This window comes from Mauremys reevesii, linkage group 2 (genome assembly GCF_016161935.1).
Source record: "Mauremys reevesii isolate NIE-2019 linkage group 2, ASM1616193v1, whole genome shotgun sequence".
NCBI classification, from domain to species: Eukaryota; Metazoa; Chordata; order Testudines; family Geoemydidae; genus Mauremys; species Mauremys reevesii.
The window spans coordinates 207,980,210-208,004,000 of record NC_052624.1 but is presented as its reverse complement, the minus strand read 5'-3'; the positions used below and the strand labels follow the sequence as shown (position 1 = coordinate 208,004,000).

General features: G+C 42.3%; 1 protein-coding gene across 1 annotated transcript in view; it reads right to left on the bottom strand.

Moving 5' to 3' along the window:
- Window positions 1-23,791, bottom strand: part of LAMA3 (laminin subunit alpha 3) — a 114,654-nt gene that overhangs the window by 64,478 nt on the left and 26,385 nt on the right. Inside the window, exons 3-8 of the mRNA XM_039523014.1 lie at window positions 17,585-17,702; window positions 16,619-16,737; window positions 14,541-14,711; window positions 10,362-10,459; window positions 7,820-7,935; window positions 437-555 (exon numbers count right to left, since the gene is read on the bottom strand). Coding sequence (XP_039378948.1) covers window positions 437-555; window positions 7,820-7,935; window positions 10,362-10,459; window positions 14,541-14,711; window positions 16,619-16,737; window positions 17,585-17,702 — 741 coding nt within the window. The remainder of the gene's footprint in view (window positions 1-436; window positions 556-7,819; window positions 7,936-10,361; window positions 10,460-14,540; window positions 14,712-16,618; window positions 16,738-17,584; window positions 17,703-23,791) is intronic.

The following is a 23,791-nucleotide window of genomic DNA, read 5'->3' as shown; positions in this document are numbered from 1 at the left end:
TGCAGGCATTATTGTAACGGGAACTGGAGGAGACCCAGCTTCCCCTTTTCAACTACAGCAGAGGGAGAGCTCTCTCCCTCTCCTCTTGCTTGCTTGGAGAAGCACTGCTCCCCACAACTCCCTCTCCTCCTTGGCTGGTGCAGTGAGATCTGCTCTTCATCCACCCTGCTGTAACCACTGAAGTAGGGAACTGCAGTAGTGGGTTCTCTTTAAAAGTGCGATAGTTGTAGTTAGGTGATCCCTTTTCAGGCCTCATAGAACATTAATTACTTTCAATGATTTTTCTTTCTGGCTGGAGCATGAGAGATTATGTCATTGTAATGGTACTATTCAAAATGGCCATCTCAAAAGTGTCAGCCTGAGAAAAGTAAGTCTTCTATGCACACTTTCCAAGTCCCATTAATGTATAACCTATGAGATAAAAGCACTTTATTACCTGGCAATTAATGCAGACCCCTCCACCTTCATACCACCCATGGACATTTAAGCTTCCTTTGCGTCGATCAACATCAGGATCATAGTAGCAATCAGTAGCATGTCCATGACAGTTGCAGGCTGAGGAAGAAATATTACAAGTCAGCTTTCATTATTAGGCTGTAATTCAGTAACCTATTATAAACAAAAAAGGATGCTCACATTTTTTTAAATCAGCCAAGAGCCTTTCAAACTAGAGCCAACTTGAGATCATCTCTAGACATAAGACAGCATGTGCTACCAGGCTTGCCAGAGATAGAGAGGCTGTGCCCCTCTCTCTCTCAATAAAAAGGTTAACTAGGTTTCCTCTCTCTCTCTAACTGTGCCCCTCTCTCTCTCTCAATAAAAAGGTTTCCGTAACTGTTCTTCAAGATGTGTTGCACATGTCCATTCCCCACTGTAGGTGTTTGTGTGTACCCTGTACACAGTTGTCAGAGATTTTTCCTTTAGCAGTACCTTTGGGGGCAGCGTGAGTGCCCTCTCGTGCCCCCTGCTACTACACACAGATACAAAGGGCAGCACTGCCTGACCCCCCTCCATTTCTTCCTACTAGAAAGACTCTGATAGAGAGGGGAAAGAGGCAGGTCATGGAAAGGACATGTGCAACACATCTTGGAGAACAACAGTTTGGAAAGGTAGGTAATCATTTTTTCTTCTTTGAGTGTCTGCACATTTCCATTCCACTACAGATGACTCACAAGCAGTTTGAACTAGTGGTGGGCTCAGAGTCTGCTTGAACAAGGACTGAAGGACTACTCCTCTGAATCTTGCATCTTCTCTGGATTGATGAGAGATAGCATTTGAGAGGCAAACATATGGAACAATGACCAAGTTGCCACCCTACAAATATCCAGAATGGGAAGCCTAGCCAGAAAAGCCACAGAAGCTGCCTGCAACTGCATCAAATGAGCCATCACCTTTTTCAGAGGTGCAACATCAGCCAATCGGTAGCATAAACAAATACAGCCAGAAATCCAGGCAGAGATCCTCTGGGTGGAGACTGGGTGGCCCTTTACTTGGTCTGAAATCATGCCAAAGAGTTCAGAGGAAGACCTGAATGCTCTACTCCACTCCAGGTAAAAAGCCAAAGCTCTATTAACATCCAGTGTATAGAGCTTTTCCTCCTCTTTGCTTGAATGGGGCTTTGGAAAGAATGTTGGTAAATAAATTGCTTGATTCATGTGAAATTCAGAAACCACTTTAGACAAGAATTTAGGGTGAGGCCAAAAGAAAACCTTGTCCCTAAAGAAAATTGTATAGGGGGGCTCTGATACCAAAGCTTGCAGTTCCCCTACTCTCCTGGCTGATGTTATAGCAACCAGGAAAATTACTTTCATTGACAAGCGAAACAGAGAACAAGTTATTAGTGGCTCAAAATGGGGACCCATCAACTTTGTTGGCACCAAATATACACTCCACTGTGGACTAGACTATGAACCCACGGGTACAATCTGAACAAATCCTTTAGAAACCTGATGGACAGGGGGTTTGAACAAACTGAACAATTATCCACAAGCAGGTGGAACTTCAGGATATTATCCCACAGGTTGCAATCACATTGACCCAGCAGAGCTTGCTGGTTCACAATCCTGAGTGTAAACCTTCTGTGGAATAAAGTTTCCTGTCAAACAGACCTAGGGTTTTTGCTTCCTTTCTCTTCGGAGTAGAGGCTCTATGTCCTTGCCTCTTCGTTTTGTTAGCGGCTGTGACCACCAGGAAGCTGGAAGCAGGTGGCTGTAAAGTGTTCAAATTACTGTGATGGGATATAATATCTCTTCTCCACTCTTTTGGGGGGGGGGCAGAAAAGAAGGAGTCTGCCATAAAATCTTGATGGGCTCCAGGATAGCCTCATTAATAGGGAGAAGAGGGTCCTGCAGACACTAAAATGTCCACAAGCCTGTGTGATCTTGTACCTCTTTCTGGCTGGATATCCAGAGCTGCAGCCACCTTCCTCAACAAGTCTTCATGCGCTCTAAAATCATCAGGAGAGGGAGAGGCAGATTCAGCCACTACAGCCTCATTGGGTGACAAAGAAGGAGAAGCTAAAGGTTGCTGAGGAGGTCCCTCCTCCAATTCGTCCACAGTGGAGTCCTGGGCACACAGGCTCTGCCTGCATGGTACCAATCCTAATTCCAGGGGAAGGAAAATGGAGTCCTGCCTGCAGATGCTCCCGAGCAGTGCCTAGCTGATGTAAAAGTGTGGGAAGGGAGCAGAGAGTTTCTGAAACATGGAGGGAAGTCTCAAGGGGTTTAGAAGGGCCATTGGTACAGAGGTGGGGCCCAGCCCTGTGTAGACCACTGGGTCTTAGAATGCTGAAACTGTGGATGGTACCACAACAGGCAGGCACCCCACTGGGGCTGCTGGGCATTCTCAGGTGGGGGGAGATGTTCCAAGACTGGAGAAGAGATAGTTCTCTGAAGATGTCCACGCAGTGTGCAGAGGCGGTCAAAAAAGCAAACAGGATGTTAGGAATCATTAAAAAGGGGATAGAGAGAAGAACTGAGAATATATATATATATATATAATCCCACACCCACCACACCCTCGACACTGTGTACAGATGTGATCTCAAAAACCTCAAAAAAGCAAAGAGAAAAAAAAGGAAAAGAAAGACTAAAAAAAAAATTAGTTAGGTTTAGAGAGGGGTGAGGAGAGGAGAAAGAAGAAGAGAGACTAGGACTCTTTTTGGAAAAAAGAGAGAAGGGGACACATGAGAGGTATATAAAATAAAATGATGAGTGATGAAAGTGAAGTGGATAAGTTATTTATATATTATATTCATATAATACAAGAACTAGGGTCAAAAATGAAAATAGGCAGCAGTTAAAAAAAAAAAAAAGAAGTTCTTCTTCTTCACGCAGCACAGTCAACTTGTGGAACTCTACCTGAGGGAGGAGGTGAAGGGCTAGACTATAACAATAAAGGAAAGGGGACTTGGATAAATCTGGTGGTCTAAAAATGGCTATGGGGGCTGGTGATGGGTGGGTGTGGGTAAGCCTCCTGTCCTCTGTTCTGTTCGTCAGATGATGGAGATGAGAGAGGAGAGATTCATCATGATCATTGCCTGTCACTCCTCCTGGCTGGCATGGCATTGCACTGGTAGTAGACAGATGATGGACCTAGGGACCTTTGGGACTTCTGACTGACCTTGCTTTTTCTCTTATGTTCTTATGTATTGGAGAAAGCATTGCTGGCTTGCCTAGACACAGTCCTCCACAGGGGTATCAAAAGTATAGAAATGGTCAGTACAGAGCAGTGCCCTGGAGCTGAAGCCAGGACTATAGGAGTGTGCAGTTCCAAAAATGGTGCTATGCAAGGCTTTTGAATCGTGAGAGAAGCCAGTACTGACAGATTATGCAACTTGTCAATGACACCAGAGAGGGCTCCTGAGCCTGCAGTACCAAGAGGTGCACCGATCCTTCAAGAATTGGTCTCAACAGACCCTTCCTGCGTTTCAGAGTCAGCAAAACCTCCTCATTCACAGACTGCTCCTGGGGTTGTGACTTTTTTGAGCACCCCTCCGAGTCCTTGTGAACACTCAGCAACTTCCTCTCTGAGGGTCCTGGTACCGAGTCCCTAGGAGACGTATGCAGTGTCTCCCTAAGCACCGGGGATGCAGATCTGCCTGAGGACTCTGCCAGAACAGGAGGAGCACTCCTAACAGACTCAGACGTGCTTGCTACCTGTTCGGAGCAGAAGGATTCCAGTGGTGGATGAAGTGCAGACTCCAAAAGCAGATAGGCATGTTTCCTGACCAGATCACCTAATCTGGGTGGGGTATTTTTCAAAATAAAAAATAGCCAAATATTATTCTATTTTTTAAAATTTACAAATATATTCACATCTGGGCTGACACTTGTGGGCTAAATCTTCAGTCAGAAGAACAATTGTTTATGTATAATAACAAGGCTTACCAGAAGGAACTCACATAGCCCTAATTGCAGCGATGCCAGCAAACACAACTAGTCTATTACCAGAGAACTATTCACTGCACAGATATGTTTAAATCAAAAAGTCTGTCACATTTTCTAGCATTATGGATTTGATCCTGCTCCCATCCGTGGCAAAACTCCAAATGACTTAAAGTAGTAGGCTCTAGGTGATCATGTAACAAATGACCCAATTACTTCATCAAGGATTAGGGGTAGAGCAACTGTGGTAAATAACTCAGTTTCCTAGTTTATATGGGTTTAGAATCTCAGATATGATGTGTTTTTATTCTGTATGGTTGGTAAGGTTTTTTAATTTATATTTATTTATTGGGCCAAATGAAGGTAATGAAGTTGTACTCACACTAGTTCTGAATCTTGTCCAACTCTAGAAATTGTGTCCTAACTTTTGACCCCTTCCTGACTGAAGTAATTTTCCATGCAGTGAACAGCATAAGATCAAAGAACACTTCTCAAGGCCCACTAGACTAGACTACATATTCTGTCATCATATGCAACATAAACATTTGCCCAACTGATAGCTCCCTGACCTAGGAGTATTGTTCACACACTGGAAAAAAAAATATGAGGTACATCAGGTGATGTGCTGTAGCCTTTTGTGAATATCAGCCTCTTTGTAGTCTGAAAAATATTACAGGTCCATTTATATGAAGCTGGTAGGTCTAAATCCAACAACCGCCTTTGTTATTTTGTCATAGCCTTTTGCTAAAAGTAGTCTAAGTCCCATTATTGACCTAAAGTTCTTGCCTTGGTTGAAAAGTAAGGGTTAATCTGAAAATAGCTCAACACTTTGAACAGTTTCTGCAAATATGTATTGGGTAAAGGGTGGTGGATGGATAAAATTCCTAATCTAATTCTTTTGTCTTGCCCTGTTACCCCAGTGCAAACTAATGAACAGCACCTCCCAATCTGTCCATCAGGCGCAATATCAGCCTATCGTAATCTCTTATCTTCATTCCATCAAATCATCTATTAGCTTGTGCTCTCCTTTCTCCAGTTTCCAGACATCCAGAGTTGTAACATAATTCAGAGTAGTGACTAACCAGAATACCAAACAGATGCAACAAACCAAAGGCTAGCCTGTGCCTTTGTCTTACTCGAGCTCCTTACTCTCACCTTTACTTAGCCTACCGGCAGTGCTTAATTTGTAATGAAAGAGATGCTGGGGCTCAAGCAAGTTTTTTATATTCATAACTGATGCAGCAAGCCCAGAGGCTATGAACTGCCAAGCCTAGAGGTGCAGGGCTCAATCTTGGCAAGTCCTGGCACAAATTAAGTACTGCCTACTTGGATCTCTTCATCTTTTTCACTGAAGAAGAAGACAGGAAAAACCTCTCCAATTTAAATAACTCAAGAAGATGGAAAAGATATTGGCTTCCTCCTTTTCCACTCTCATTTGAATATTAAGGAATCAGTGACCTGCTTAAATAAGAGCCAAAGAGCCTTTGTAGCTCATTTTCCAGTCCATACATGAAGTTCTTCAAGAAAACTAAACAAGATTCAGAGGGAAATAGCGGGGCCAAAAGCTGCCAAAATGGCTGGGCTACCTTGGCAATACTGCTCTTAGAAAAGCCAGGAAGGGAAAGGAAAGTGTCAAAAAAAAACCTCAAAGTCATTAATGACCAAAGGCTACTGGCATCCTGAGCCATCTACTATGTCTCTTACTATAAGGTCAAGTTACCTGCTTTGATCAAAGTAATGACACTTTTACCAGCAGGTAGGTAAATACCCTTCATACATCACAATACAATTTCTTGAAGCTTTGACTATTTGCTGAAAAGTACAATATTGTGGACGTATACAAAAATTTGCAGGTTTGGTAGGTCTCCCAGTCTCTCAGGGACCCACTGATTTTTCAGTAGGAGAGTCAAGAGTTTCTACAAGGGATACAGAGATTTTGTGAAGACTTGCAAGGTTGCTCTAATCCCCTGACCCACAGGCTGTAAATGAAGGGTGTCTGCAGCTGGTGAGTACTATCCTCAGTGAATAACTTAAAACACACACACACTTTCAGGCTCAAAGGATCCCTTTTTCAGGTAGCAGTAGATGTTAAACATTTTTGGCTCAGAACCTTATGAATTATAATGTAAACATTGACCAAGTCACATGCCTAGTTTCTATCTACTGCTTATACTTTTTTTTGTCTGTTATTTTTACTATCACAATTGGTAGATTTTGGCAGATCACCTCTGAACTTTGATTAAAATAAAACCCCTTTTTATTCCTCATTTCTTCAATAATATAAATATACATCTACTTGACACTCTAACAGGGTTACAACTTGAAGTCACATCATCTGCCTTTTGGCCTGCCAAGACAATATGGGAGAAGAGAATCCTGTGTGTGTTCAAAAGAGGGGAAGACACAAAGACAGCAAATGCTATAATCACCATAGTTATAGTTTTCATGCCATGTGATTACACAGAGTCTATGGCAGGCAGAACAGCCTCTTCAAGACCCAGAAAAGGGCCCTAGTGGTCATGGTTCCCCATGTCCCAGTTTTCTTAACAAAAGAATGAAATGTTTGTCTGAAATGCGGGAAGCTTGGCTGCAAAGGAGCTCCTCCATAGGAGCTCAAGGAAAAGAAGACAGAATATCTGCATCCATTTACCAGAGGCATATGTCAAGAGACCAGATTATTAGAAAGAGTGACTGGTGTTGCTCTGAAGACAACAACTCTTCACTCCCATCTATGTAGTTTTGTTTTGAGTGAGCAGATTGAAAATCCAGGAATCTTTTGAAGAGACTAGATTGTGTGTTGGCACTCTTAACATAAGAAAGCACACCTCTTCCCCAAAAGATGGTTTTCCTTATAAAGTACCTGGTTTACTAGAAGGATTTTACAACTGGGCTATGTCACAAAGCCATGTACAGTAAATAACTCTGATTCGCCTTCCAACTCAATATATTGTTTCCTCACTAAATATAAAAGTAGCAAGGATCTAAATGCACTGTTATGAATATTTCAGTGTTCCACTAAATGAACTTGGGTGCATCAAAATTAGGTTTATAGTATCAGGCAAGGTAGTTCTATGGAAGTTTCCTTCTCCTCTAACCACCCCCATATCACCAGTGCTCAAAATCTAGGGGTCGGATTCAGAGCCTGGGCTGGGCACAATTGAGATAAATGCTAACAAATATGAAAATGGATTCAGCCATATTCCTTCAGGGTGCACGATTCTGGGCAATCCAGCTGAAGGGTGTATGTGAAAGAATGGGAAGGTTTGAGGCAGTGCCAGGCACCTGCAATCTCTGATCTGCTGGGGGCTTTGCAGCCAGCCAACGCAGCTCTGCTATTTTGCATGAACATGTATGTGCTGGAGGTACCTCCCATTTGTACATCAAAATCTGTATGAATTGTCACCTTTTAACTAGCATCTTTTCATGCTACTCACATTCACACTCATTTGCGTTGTTGGCAGTTGCAGGTTGCCATTGTTTCTGATTATATCCAGGGCAGCAGTGATCACAGGTTTCCCCACAAGTGTTATGCTGACATTCACACTGAAACCTGGATATTGAAAAAAATCTCATTTAATTGAAATAGGATTTAAAACTATATATATATTTTTCTTATTTTACTACAACCCAAAATTTACTTCTAACATGAAAATGGCAAGACCAAGTGTAAAGAGGTCAACACGAAACACTAAACCAGGGGTCGGCAACCTTTGGCATGAAGCTTGCCAGGGTAAGCACCCTGGTGGACCAGGTCGGTTTGTTTACCTGCCACGTCTGCAGGGTCAGCCAATCACAGCTCCCACTGGCCAATGGGGGCGGCGGGAAGCGGTGCGGGCCAAGAGATGTGCTGGCTGCTGCTTCCCGCCACCCCCAATGGCCTGGGACAGTGAACCACGGCCAGTGGGAGCTGCAATGAGCCAACCCTGCCGGCCCACCAGGGTGCTTACCCTGGCAAGCCGCATACCAAAGGTTGCTGACCCCTGCACTAAATCCTTTCACAATCATCCTAGCATTCCTCACAATAGAGTATCTCACTCACACCATTTTGAGCATTTTAGCACAAATGATTTATAGAGGTCATTTGTAATTGGATTAAATAAACACGGGCTTAAGAAACCTTATCCTGACCAGGTATTAAACGAGGATGATATGCCATAGTTGCAAATATATCTTATTTTAACTCTTGATCCAAGGCTCAAGCTTGCTGTACTACACTATATCAAAATGTTTGTTACCGTTACACTCCGGACTCAATTTTTCATTATGTTTCATTAAAAAAAATTATTAGAGCTTTATAACATACTACGATGGGGTGACCTTCCCACACCAGCTCTGAGAGAGTTGAATTAGGCCAGGTGAGCCTAATCAGTCAATTAAACTGCAAAAAGGGGAAATGTAAGCTGTGTGGAGGGTGCTAATTAGAAGGAAGCTCACCTGTGAGGGAACAGATGGGGCTTCCATAACACCAGGAGGCTGGCATCAGAAGTGGCAGGGACGAAGCTGCAGTTTCTATCCCTGAGGTAAGGGAGAAGGAAGGGGAGACAGAAACCCACAAGGAAGGTTTACCTAATAGGCCTAAGAAAGAGGGGTCTGGCTAGGAAGGTTGGTGAAGGAGAAGCTTAAAGACGCATGGGAGGAAGTTGTCCAGGGAAGAGAGCAGTAGGGTTGCTGAAAACCCGGACCTTAACTGCTCACTATAGGGCCCTGGACTGGAACCCAGAGTAGAGGGCAGGCCTGGGTTCCTGGTACTGCTTGGGGCAGTGAACAGGGAGACTACTTGAGTCACTGTAGGAATAACAGTCAGGGCTGCAAGTGTGAGGACTGCCTGATACTGCTTGAGCAGAGAGACTTTGAAAGACTCCCCTACAAGGGGAAATCAGTATGACCTGGCTGGAGGGCTGAGTCATGAAGAAGCCGTACCACAGGAGGAGAGCTGCAACGATGGAAGAGAAGAAAAGGGGTGCTGAAGTGGTCAGAGCTAATCCCCAGAATTGCCAGAAGAGGGTGCCACCCAGCGGTGAGTACAGTGCCCCATTTCCATATCTAAGATCATAACATCATCTTGTTCATAAAAATAATGCAAACTAAGGACTATTAGAGCATCAGAAATAACCCAAAGTATAAAAATTAACAGTCATCCTCCAAAAGGAAAAATTTTGTATTTATTTTGACTTCATCCAAGTGCCTATCTAAGGGCTCAGTCCCGTAAGCACTCACTTCAAAGTCTGTGACAATAATGAAGACACTTATGGAATACTTAATGGTATCTACACAAATATATATATTTGAATTGTTTTTTCCCTTGCTACAGAAGGTTGTGCATTTTCCTTGATATTACTATATAGTCACCAATTCTAGTCAGAAAAGGTATCACATAAATGGCCAAGGGGATTAGTAATAGAATCTACTGCATTTACTTTCTTGTTGGGATTTTCAACATAATGACCAAAAGTCCTGATGTCTGACTCTGATCTCAGTTATTCTGCTGTAAAGCTGGAGTAACTCCACTGAGAAGCTAGCCCATTACAGAATCATAGAATCATAGGACTGGAAGGGACCTTGAGAGGTCATCTAGTCCGGTCCCCTGCCTCATGGCAGGATTAAGTATTGTATGTGGCTGTTTGATGGCTTATGTGAAATAAATTGGTGCTCTTGCAGCAGGGTCTCAGTATCCAAAAGAGGTGAGTTTAACACAGCAGTTCCCAAACTTTTACTAAGGTGACCCAACAACTGAGGTCTAGCAAACCCTCATTTTAATTTAAAAAAGACTTAATGCACACTCTTTTATTGTTAAACTAAATAAACACAGAATACCTCTCAGCATATCTTCATATATGCCTTACCATGCTTCCGCTTTAAAAACATTATAAAGAAAACTATAATACATCCTTATTTTATCATTAAAAATCGTAATTTGAAAATACCTGTGTATTGGTTTATAGTCTGTGAAATGAGCATGCTGCTCAGTTTACTTACTGGTACAGGTTTTCAGCACTTTTTGCATTACAGACTTCTGCATGACCATTGCAAACACATCGTCCACCAATACTGATGTCCTTTATGCTGTAGTAATACTGTAAAACAAATCAAGAGGTATGCGTACATCTTTCCTTTGTCTGTAGGATGGCAGCCACAGTAACATCAGAAAATCATTACTATCTCATTAAATCTTGCCTGTCAGAATAGTAAACAAACATATCCATAAAGGACCAGATCCAGCTTTCCTGAAGTCAACAGCCAAACTCCTACTGACATCCATGTTGCAGGATCAGGCCCAGATTCATTAATCAAAGCCATTTCACACTCTAGGTCAGTGTTACCCACTGAACAGATACCGCACAGACAGTGGTATTTCACCGTTCCCCATGATGTCCTTATAAAGTGTCTTGGCCAATTCTAGAAGCACAGCCCCTGGAAGTAATAGTCAATCTCTATTCCTAATAAGTTGATGACCTCTCTACTATGTAACTGCCAGCAACGTTGCCAGTTGTGATGGTGAGCTAGGATCGTGCCAAAGGAACTCTAGGAACTGAACTGAGCCCACCTGCTTGCTTGCAATTATGACTGATGTGACCTAGATTTGAACTAGTGACCTAGAGTTGAAAAGCTTCATATCTCATCACCACTCCCTGCAGTAATCCAGGCAGGGGCAGATACCAATTTAGTTATTTGGACTGACTCAGTGTAAATACCACTATTTATAGTAACTTCTGTGTACATTTAAGAAACTTAAGAGCAGACTCTCCACTCTGCTCAGTGGCAAGGGAAGGCTGCAGGGAGCCTGTTGCAGCTCCCTGATCCTCAGCTGCCTGGCCCCAGTGCAAGTTAAAGAGGCAGCTCTACTTTATGCCAGGCACAGCTGAGCTATCTTCCACTGTGTCCTCTCCTCTAGCCCACCTCACCCCGAGATGTCCTCTCCCTCTCCTTATGCCAAGGGAGGGGAGATGGCTGGCAGAGAGCTCCCTGCATAGGGGGACTCCATTGGCTGGCTGCTTGCAGGCTACTTTGTGCCAGATAGGTGCAATAAACTGGCCTTAGTAGACCAGAGAATCCAGTCCATATTTTTATTTCCTGGACTAGTTCTATTTGGATGTACACATTCACATCTAATCACATCTAGTGTGGTTTATTTTTCTTCTTCACACACACACACACCCACACACCCACACACACACCCCGTGCTTTCAGTGTCTTGGTCAAAATTAAAAATGGTCCCTGACACTTTCTCTGGCAGTATCTCATCGTGTGTTAGCTCCATAATGATTACTTGTAACTCAATCTCTGGTTTCTTCTTACTTTGTGGCATTACACTGGATTAACAGTGTTATGCCCAAATTGTCAGAATTCAAATACCACATTGCTTGTGCTGCAGATAATTTCCAACCGTATGAAATGAATGCATAACTTGAGGAAGTATGGCAGTTGTTTGTACAGAGGGAAGGGGATGGGCTGGTTTGGTTTGGTTTATACAATAGATTTAGCACAATGGATCTCTACTAGAATGCTGAACTACTGCTAGTTTTCAAGAGCATCTGATAAGGAAAGTCTTGACACTCTTCTGGTCAGCAAGGGTATGGCTACACTTACAAATCTGCAGCGCTGGTAGTTGCAGCGCTGGTCGTCCAGCTGTGCAGGGCCAGCGCTGGTGTGTGGCCACACTCACAGCTACCAGCGCTGCAGTGTGGCCACATTTGTAGCATTTGCAGCGCTGTTGGGAGTGATGAATTATGGGCAGCTATCCCAGCATTCAAGTGGCAGCAACGTGCTTTTCAAAAGAGGGGGGTGTGGGGCAGTGTGACAGGGACGGGGGGGGGGAGAGAGAGAGAGTGGATTTTTGGAACCGACACTGGGCAAAATCAGAAAATTTTCCCACCCCCTTACTGTTAACTGCAAACAACCTGCATCCAACATACTCTTTCCCCCCTCTGCCCCCTCCCCCCGTTTCTCTCAAGCAAAGCAAACACTCAACCCCTGCAGGGGTTATCTCATTTCATTGTTGACAGTAGTTACAGATTAATGACAGCAAACAGGAGCTATGTTTGAAGCAGCTCATTGACAACAAAACAAAGAGAGGCTGCATAACAAAACAAAGGGAATAATTTAGTTAAAAGCATTCTGGGATACTCCTTATACCCTGGAGGCCAATAACAGCGCTGGTGAGTGTCCACACTTGATGACCAGCGCTGCAGAACCAGCGCTGCAACCCTTATACCCCAAGCAGACCTGGGTGTACGGCCAGCGCTGCAGCCAGGGAGTTGCAGCGCTGGTTGTGCCCTGCAAGTGTGGACAGGGTGTAATTGCAGCGCTGGAAAGCCTCTACCAGCGCTGCAACTTGCAAGTGTAGCCAAGCCCCAAGTTAATGAAATATGTTACCTTATATACCCCTCACCATCAGATTAGACTATTTGATTACATTAGGCTGAAGTTATGGTGTTTGGCAAGCAGCACAACAAGTACTCCATTTATTTTAGTCTGTAGGTAATATCTTAAATAAAATCCTACAGCTGCACTTAAGTCTTACAATCTTACATAATGTATGTGCCAAGCAACTGGAATGGGTAAGATTTTGTTGTTGTTGTTGAGGAGAGCCATATGTATTTGTACAGTCCCTAGCCAAATGGCACTGACTGGAGCCTTTGGGTTCTATTGCAGTATAATTGATAGGTAAATAACCACATTGGATCAAGAAACTCTACAAATTCCAATGCATAGAGATTCTTATGGATTATTCCATCAGAGCGTCTGCCCCTCTCTTATTTCCCCACAGAATGGGCAGGGGACTTCTAATCTGTGGAATTTCCCAGGGGTACCCAGGGTTCAGACACACTTTGCTACCATCTTCTCTTAGTGTGAGGAAACCTTGTCTGTGCCTGCCATGGGTCAGCTCCCCAACTCCACCAGCCATGGGCAGTACAAACACTTCCCCCTAGACCTTGCAGGACTCCCTGTCACCCTACAGGCTAGCAACTGGCACACCCCAATCCTCAATCCAAACATCTCCCTTGTCCACCGGACAGTCACAGTATTCACAGATTGGCTGCTTCCAAAGAAGCAGTACACCCCAGTTTACCAGTTTCACCTTGGATCACAGCTCTCCTAACACACAGCACTTAGATATGTTTATAGTGAAATTAAGTTCATTTAACAAAGAGATTCAAATAATAGCAAGCAGAAGTATTGGAAACAAATGGTTACATATGAAATAAAATCATATCATGCATTCTAGAGATTTGACTTAATTAACTAAATACACTCATGTCTTGTAGAATATTGCTCATCCAAAATCCTTGCAGCACTTTACAGCAAAATTGGCTGTGACTCATCTTTTATGAGACATTTTGTTATCTATCTCTTAGGGGATAAAGGGAATAGGACCTTCTGATTATGTGAAAGTTGAATCCTCCTGAAGAGCTGGAGTTGCTGGTCATGTGATGTAAGTGAGAAACTGTTATAGGCAAAGATATCACTTGCTAGAATTCAATTTCTGGCACTAAAAAGTGTTTTTCTTTTGTTTGAAAGCATACCCGTCTCTTTTTCTCTTCCTTAGTATCACATAAATCTCTCTTGGTTAATAAAATTATTCTTAGTTTTTAATATAAACCATCTCAGTGCTATTATATTAAAGCTAAGGCATGCATCTCCAGCTGAACTAACAAGCAGTTGTATATTCTGTCTCTTTGAAGACAGGGAACTTGGTTAATTTCTGTGAGTGTCCACTGAGAGCGACTGGGCACTGCAGAAAGATGTCGCTGGGGAACTCAGGAACTGGAGTTCACTGGATGTTACCTGCAAGGCAAGGTTTAGACTGACAGAGACTCAAGGGGTTTGCCGGCAAGGCCAACAGACTGGCATGGCAGGGAGCTGTCACACAGTTTAAGCTCCAGCAAAGCTCTTTTGCTAATGCAGAGAGGTAACACAGTAGATTACAGTTCTGGGTGCCCTGAGAGAGCACCACACTCCCCTCTGAGCACACAAGCCACACAACTCTGATCTGTCCCCACTAGCTTCCCTCTGCATGTGGAGCTGGAGGGGATCATCAGGACCGTACCTTTTTTTGTTCTTGTTTTGCAAACTAAAGACATTTGTGTCATTCCATTCACTGTAATGGAATGAAGGGCAACTGTTGCACATCCATTTGTGAAAAAAGCTACTTACTCTGCGGGTTACAGTGGGGTCCCGTTGAGCTTTGGCTATCAAGTGTCCAAGAAGGGTATTGGTTCTGAGAAAACGCAAGCGGATGTTTGTTGCCTTGGTAAATTCCCTAAGTATTGGAGAGTGAGTGAAGTTTTTTGCTCCTGGACGACCATTTACCAAGGATACCACAATCTAATAAAAGAGCAAAGATCTTTTTGTCAAACAGTTAACATTAGCAGTGTGGAGTCATCCACAGGTTTCGATAATATAAGCATCCAAAAATTTGCAGATTGCTCGTTTCTAACCATGTCTAGTATTTATGGGAGTAAGGTTACAGACTCAGGCCTCTACATTTCAGTGAGAAGTAACTCTTCTATTTAAAACAAAATTTAAATGCTTTAAGTATATAATATAATATAATATATAATTAATATAATATGCTAATACAGGCCGTTCTGCTCTGATTTAGCAGGATGCTCCAGCAATCACGGGTTCTATGAAAATTATTATGAAGATATTCACAGCAAAACCTGAATATTGAAAAAAATTCCCATTCACTTAGGCACAATTTACTTGTGTTACACATCCATATAAGAATGGCTTCATGTGTCTTGAATGGATTACATCAGAAAGTACTGAAAAGATACATGCAATTTTACAGAAACCAATAACAATAAGTCAATCCTAACACATTACTAACAGCCAATGATGTTTTACCTAAGTAAGAACTTCAGGATATTGCTCTTTTACCAACATGCATTCATTTCTGGGTTAAGGCACAAAAAATCCCGGAATAAATTTCAGTTAATAGCTACAGTGCCTGAGAGTATCTTCATGTACTTTTGAAAGTGAGTTCATGATGTTACTTTAGAATTTTCCTCCATGCAAGAGCAGGTTTGTATAATAATTCAAAACAAATGCTTCAGTGCTCTTATTATGAAAAAGAAATTGATGCCAAGAGCCCAGCAATCATAAATGAACCCTAAATTAACAAATAAGAGTGTGTGTACAACTGAGCAAAAGCTATTTATTTGTTTATAACTGAACAGATTTCAGATACAGTTTATAGTAGCCACTTGGAAACATGAAAGTACATAAAATTGAATCACTGAAGTTTCCAATTACAACACAACTCCTTTAGAAAAAGTCATACACTAATTAATAGAGGATGATGCAACAGGATTCTAAAGAAATTAATAAAAAAATCCATAGAATTTAATAGAAAATGCTAATATTTCCGTAAGTTTTTGGACCACTCTGCAGAAATGTTCATAGACCATTATAAATCAAAACTGGAACACTGGATCCAAACCCCCAGAACTTTCAAGAAGTTTGGATCTGGATGCAAGCTTCATCACAAGCCTCTCTTTGTAGTGGCATGTCACATAACCTCCAATTCCAACAACCCTGAATAATGAGGAAGTTTGGATTCTGATCTGACACAGGCCTATCTCCAATAAAAGTTTATGTTGGAAAGAATGATAAATGCAACCACTAATAAACATTCGGATAAAGGGAATATAAATCATATTTCCTAGTGGTAAGAAGCATCTTGCTAAGCCAGAGTAGTATGTCCTGTGTTAGCTTTTACAGACACACTTATATTATACTATACATTTACAGCTTTTTTCTCTTTTTAAAATAGAGTTACTGCTCATTGAAATTTAGAGGTCTGATTCTGCAACCTTTACTTCCATCAGCAATTCTCACACAATTAGACCCATTGCAGTCATTGTGACTACTCAGAAAACAAAGCCAAAATTTTCATACCTGGATGCCCAAAGTAAGGCACCTAAATTATATTCATGAAGTTAAACAAATGGCCTAATTTCAGAGGTTCTGAGCACTCACTTCTCAATGGGAGTTGTGAATGTTCAGCACGTCTATAAATATTAGGACATTTTCTCAAATGCCTGAATATGGATTTACATACCTGATGGATTTACATAGGCACCTAAGTTTGAAAATTGGCTTAAAAGTTCAGGTTTTATTGAAATAGCAAATGTTTCATAATAACATACTAATAAGCAAACACTGTATAACACTGTTTATTTCCAACGTGAAAAATTAAATTTCCCAGTCTTCTGAAAAGCACTTACCTCACCATTTTCAAGAGGCACAATTCGAGAATACTCTGTAGTGCAAATAACATCATCATCCCTCCTAATATGAGCACTAACTTTTTTTCCAAAATGTTCCAAACAGTCTGCTTTAGAATCTAGTAAAGTAAGAAATCAATTTTTTTACATATTGAAACATCCATTATTGTGCTAACATAAATCCATAAAGAACTATCCTCACGCTTTCTAATAGATTATCTCCCTGAATCAAATTACATCTCTGTATGAAAACAGAAATATTACTATAGAAAAATGAAAAATATTAAAAGCGAATGAACACATTCTTCTTCACTTTCTGTCCTAAACTGTTCTTAGTGTTTGGCAATGCACTGAAACAGCTTCCCCATATCACAACAAAAATGGCTGCATTGTAGGGTGCTTGTACATGTATTCTAGTTTAGGTTTACAAAGAAGACTGGAATCCTGAGGGGGTGAAAGGCACTATTAAGACATGAACAAGATAAAAGGAAAAATCCCAAGGGCAGTTTTACATTTTTGCAATACTATATTGGGTTTTAATAATGTGTTCTCTACCAGTTTAAATGAAAGTTGTCAGATTAAATCAGTATGCCTTGCTTTGAAAATTTACCTCATCAAAGACTTCTCTCAGAAGAGAGGACTACTATATAAAGCAGTTCCTTTTATGGCTCTTTGGAAGAAAAATTACTGGCAACAAAACCTGTTTAAGTGTATGTCTCTGGGCTAATTTAATCAAAAAGATTCTAAACTTTCAAACCATGTCATGTTCATTTTGCTGATGAATGCTAAGAATGGGGCTTTACTGAAGATAACTAGTTAACAGTTATGCCAGACCCCTTCCAAACACATCTCACGTTACCATACTTTATTCAGGGAAACCACTAAGTTGATTTTTGTTTCTAAATTCTACAAATGATTAAAGCCTCTCTCCTATAAAACTGCAGGGATGCAAGAATTAATACTCACGAGCAAAATATTGCCAAGGTGCATAGGTTCTTCCAAAGTCCACTGATCTTTCTAACACCCAGAGATCTGGGCGAGGAGAATTTGCAAACTTGATAAGGATGTAAGCAACATGGAAGAGCTGGTAACAAAATACATATATACATTAACATAAGTAATGCTGGAAATAAACAGCAGACCTTGTTAAGTTGTGTAAAATCAAGTAAATAGAACTGACATTCATTAACAACTTGTCTTTGTAGAACAGCAAGAAAGTAAATTGTTTTCCAGTTCAGTGCTCACAAAAAGAACAGGGCAGATTCTCAGATGGTGAGTTCAGTGGAGCTATACCACTTGGCACTATGGCCCAACACACTGAAAAATCTGCAGTGTGAGTATGCTAAATGCCATCTTTTCTGTATCAAAGTAGCTCAGTCTAGCATATGCTTAACTACATGGATGTGTTAGAATAACATAATTCAACAGTGAAAGGCTGGAGATTCAATTAATCAATGAATAGAGCCACAAACTAATCACAGTGCCCCATTCTCATCCCATTGCAATACTTGTGTCACTGACACTCAACATCACCATGATGCAGTCAAGCAAAATCACAATGAAATCCATAAAAAGCAATGTCAAAACAGCATCTCACATTTACTTTGTAGCTCTCTCTAGCTCCACTCGATGACGAAGGGACTGTCCAGCTCTCTCACTGCACTGACACATCTGCATAATTTATGCCATGGTAAACCTTACAACTTGCAGAAGCAAGTCTTCCCACAGCCATGTGCGTATCAAGGAACACAGGGAGCAGTCATGTGAATGACATTCCACGTACTCTGAGACCAAAGACAGTTTGAAGAGCTCCTAATAGAGCCTAGTCTCCTCCCCAAACCTCAAGGCGCCTCCTGCGTCTTTATAAACACATGTAGCGTGTTAGACCACAGAAGACTTTAAAAAATAATAAAAAAAATAAAAGCGTTCTCCCAAACATTATAGCAAAAACAGATTTTACCAAAAAAAAAACACCTAACTGTAAGCACTTTGGAGGAAATGAAGCAATTCCTGGGAAAGCCAAATGACATGAAACTTCAATCAAGACTTTACAGTAGACAACTGACTAAATATGAGGTGCATCCTGGAAATGTCTTCATATATTCCAAAGGTTAAATTAAAATACAAAGTACTTCATACTATGGACATGATATTTGTCAGTAAAAAAATACAAATAGAAGATTAAGGCCTGAGACATCTTTTAAAGGAAAACACCATTTAAATGCTACTATCAAGAAGACTGTTCATATCTTTCCACACTATTTTAAGGAAAACTCCACTGTCACATACGTAAATGAAGCTTTGCAACCAACTTTGCAAACAAGTGCACCACCAAGTGCTCTCTACACTAGTGCAGAGTGAGCAAGTGGCAGGTGTCAAATGCTACCAAGCCAAAATGGTAACTTATTGTACCCACTTTGAACAGGTGTAACTGACCACACAAGGTGCAGGACAATGGAGAATTGGATCTTACATACAACTGAAAGAATAATTAACAAAGAGGAAGCCACTACCTTGACAATAGCATGACACACAGAAAATGAAGTTCAGCATTTGAATGCCCTAAGAAAAAGCAAGAGATTTTCAAAAGATGCCATATGGTAATGTCTTGTCTTGATTACTTTTCAATACAAATTACACAGTTGAAGTGCCTTTTGCTTTTCTCATAAATTCAAGCAATGCTGTTCCTCAGACTACACCATCAGCTTCCACCTGCTCCTGGGAAAGTAACAATACAATGGCAGCTGTAAGTGAGACACAACGGCGACATTAATAATGAAATACTAAAGCCCTGAATTCAGCATGGGAGGAAAACATGCGTCTATCTTGATGTCAACAGGACTATTCACATGATTAAGCTAGACCCATGCAGTGCTTAATTTATGCCAGTGCTTGCCAGGGTTCAGCCACAGCATCTCTAGGTCTGGCAGTTTATAGCCCCCGCAGCACCTGGGCCTTGCTGCATCAATTTGGAAAGTAATACAATTGCAATAGCTCCGGCACCTAATTACTTGAGCCCTGGCACCTATGTCATTATAATTAAGTACTTGACCCATGGTTCAGTGCCTTGCTGAAGTTAGGCTTAAAACAGCAACTGTTATTTCTAAAAACAACTTTGAAAGTTCAATTTAATTATATATTCTTAGCAAACATTTAACTATCTAAGGTCCTGATCCCACTGACTTCAACAAAAGAAGGATCAGGCCGTAAGATATAATACCTAATCAGTACAGCTTTCCTTAAACAGTCTGTCATTCTCTATCAGTAGGATCTTCTTAAGTAAACAACTTTCCTTCAAGTTCCAAAAATTATTTCTTTTGCTTCTTTGTAAGACAAATTTCTGTCATTACAGAAAAAAAAATCCAATCAGAACTGCTCAGAAACTTATCAACAATGACCCTTTTCCTGATAACTTTTGGTATGAAACTTTTATCAGTTTCAGCTTCAGAAAGAAAACTTGAAAGATTATTGGATTAAAAAAAACACTGATTTTTTTAATAAATCAAGAGACAGAGCATGATTAAAATATAAGCTATATTTTAAGTGATTTTTCCCCTCAAAGCTTCCATATTTTATGTCACTTTTCCAGATACTATGTGCTGCCTTTGAAGTAACAGAACATCTGCACAAAATCCAAATACATAGCAGGTGAAAACATGCCACTGTATAATTTCTCTGTATCTATTAATATATGCTGTCAAAGAGAGATAATTTAAGATCACCATAGATTGAATGAACTTCTAATCTTTCAGCATCTACTGGTTGGAAAGCTCCACACTAAAATGCTACATATCACTTCCATGTCTCGTGGTTTGTTCTGAAACCACACACACAAAGTTGCATTAAAGTGGTCAAACGAACAGGGCCGGCTCCAGGCACCAGCCCAGCAAGCAGGTGCTTGGGGAAGCCAAGGGGAAGGGGCGGCACATCGGGTTCTTCTGCGACAATTTGGCGGCAGGTCCCTCAGTCCCTCTCAGAGGGAAAGACCTGTCACTGAAGTGCTGCTGAAGAAGAAAGCAGCATGGTGGAGCTGCTGCTGATCGCGATTGCGGCTTTTTTTTTGCTTTTTTTTTCTCTTTGCCGCTTGGGGCGGCAAAAATCCTGGAGTCGGTCCTGCAAATGATCTAGCTAAAATCATTTCTGATATCCATAAGCTATCTGCTCTAGAAAAGTATGCTTGAAAAAAGGATGCATGTTTGTCAGTAACCTCACACATTCATTACTCAATAACTAGTTTGAGCTTCTTTCTATTTAAGACAGGAAATGTGTCCATATCAATACGGGAGGAAAAGGATTACAGTGATATGATCAGGTTTCAGAGTGGCAGCTGTGTTAGTCTGTATGAGCAAAAACAACGAGAAGTCCTTGTGGCACCTTAGGCCTGGTCTACACTAGGACTTTAATTCGAATTTATCAGCGCACCAGGAAGCCATTTAATTCGAACTAGAGGGCTCTTTAGTTCCCGGCAGGTGGAGTAGTGGATGCTAATCGAACTTAGCAGCTCGGGAGCTATCCCACAGTGCACCACTGTGTTGACGCTCTGGACAGCAGTCCGAGCTTGGATTCTCTGGCCAGCCACACAGGAAATGACCCGAAAATTTGAATTCATTTTCCTGTCTGGGCGGTTTGAATCTGACGTTCTGGTTGCACATCTGCAGAGCTCTCCAGCAGAGGAGTCCGCAATCCCAGAATAGAAAGAGGTCCCCAGCATGGACTGACCGGAAGTCCAGGATCTGATCGCTGTGTGAAGGTCTCTAAAGCCATGAAAGAGAAAGGATACAGCCGGGATGCGATGCAGTGCGCGGAAAGTGAAGGACCTAAGACAAGGGTATCAAAAGTCAGCCCAGACATGCCGCTTCTACGAGGCACTGCATGCCATTCTAGGTGGGTCTGCCACCAGTGCCCCACCAGTGACGGGAAGATGAGGAAGGGTCTTTTGAGGACGGCGCAGGCGACATCGAACCCACTCCCCGCTTCCTGACAGCCAGGATCTCTTCATCACCCTCACAGAGATGAATCAGGGAAGGATCAGAAACATTTATTTTTTAAGAAACAGGGATATATATAAAAAATAGAAATACTATATAAAAATTTTTAAATATGAAACTATACAAACAGCAGGTCTACACATATAGGAATGGAGCAATAGTCCTCTGGGGATAGTTCAAAAAAGCTCTCAGAGACCAGCAGGAAAATCCTCAGCAAGAGTATTCTTGGGAGAGGTGCTTTATTCATGCCATCCTCAGGTACAGGGGACCATCGCATGGCATCGTAGGGTCCTGGTCTGTGCAGGGCTTCTGTTAACATCCGCTCTCTCTGTGTGCGCCTGACACGCCTCAGGGTGATGTCGTTGTGGAAGTGCTGCATCTAATTAGTGGAATTAGTGTACTGTTACTATTGTGCATGGTAGACTTTTACTTTGCATAAGAATGACCCTCGCTTAACAGAGTTTTACTTTGCATAAGAATGACCTCGCTTAACAGAGTTTTACTTTGCATAAGAATGAAACAGAGTTTTACTTTGCATAAGAATGAAACAGCCACTTGTGGCAGGCCTCAGAGGAAAAGCATACAGGGTCTTTCCTCACTGGCGGGAGATGCCGCATAACGCCATCTTTTCTGCTTTGCACATTGCCTCCAGCAGGAGAGCACAGCTAAGCACTAACTGATAAGCACTCTGTACTGTAAGGCTTACCAGGACTTTGTGCAAGAGGGATGCAGCTATCTTTCAGTGCAATGGCGGAGCGTATTCAAATCTCGGACTAGTTCTGAGATCTCCTGAGACTTGGTTCCTCTTTGGTCTTGTTCACTGAAACTGACTAGACTGTGTTTACTGTTGGCAAACATGTATGTGTTCAAGGAAATCACCTACTTTTTCACATCACACAGCAAAAGACAAGGGACGACATGTTCCAGGAACTGATGGCCAGCTCCAGAGCGGAGGCAGAGCAGAGACAGTCGAGGGAGAGCCTGTGTCAGCAGCATCGCACACACCTGGAACGGGAGGATAGGTGGCGGCAGGAAGACCAGCAGGCGACTCAAACGCTGCTTGGTCTAATGAGGGAGCAAACGGAGACGCCGCGCCTTGTAGATGTTCTTCAAGACCGCAGTCAGGAGGAGAGAGCCCCTGCAGTGCATCTGCAACCGCTCCAACGCCAAGAAGTCCTGTCCCCTCACCCAAAGTGACAAGACGGAGGCGGTAGGGGCCGTGAGAACTGTCCCTGCAGCACACCGATAATGTTAGAGACAACTGTCGTTTACAAGCTCTTTCTTTACAGCATCAACCAGTCCCAACTCCAAGTTCAAACCCCCACTGTGTATTACATGATTAAAAGCGGGTTGGTGTGACTGACAGTTACAGTCACTGTTCTGGTGTCAGAAGACTGTCTGTTGTTCTGGGGGGGGGGGGGGGGGTAATTGTAATGTCACTGCATAGCCCACAGTGCCATGCTACAGACTTGGCTGCAGGGTCAACTGCAGGGCACACACAGACTGCAGTCACTAGGCACCAGGGACAGTCTGTGTGGTGTATGCTGCCCCGGTCTTTCCTTGAGGTGTATGCTTGTGCAGGGTCCTGGTGCCTGACATCCCGAATGTAAAGGCAGGCTTCCTTCACATGCATTTGGACCGTAGTCACGATCCTCCCAAAATAGACCTCATCCAGGGCAGATACTCACCCTTCCCCACACCCTCACCCCTTCCAACGCCCAAACCCACAGCCCTGCAACCCCACCCATCAGTGCACACCTTAACCAGCACAGAATGCTTCCATGTTTCAACGAATAAACAGAAATGCAAAGTCAACGAAAGATTTATTATTAATTACTAAAACATGTCCTTAGTTTTAAAACGTCCTTGGAAAGTGGGGAAAACTTGGTTTATGATCAGGCTCTCTTAAAATCAAGTGGACAGTCACAGGTTACCCTGCTCTCAAAGCCTCCCTGATGCATATCGCTTCCGCTGGGATATTCTCTCAGCACGGGTGTCTGGCTGATCGTAAACAGCAGCCAGGCGATTTGCCTCAACCTCCCTCACAGAGATTGTGGAGCACACAGCAAGCAGCAATAACTACGGGATATTCTTTTCGCTGATGTCCGCCACCACCATTCTGCACTTGCTCAGCCGGTAGTTGAAGAGTTCCTTTTCAGTGTCCAAGGCGCCTGTATAGGGCTTC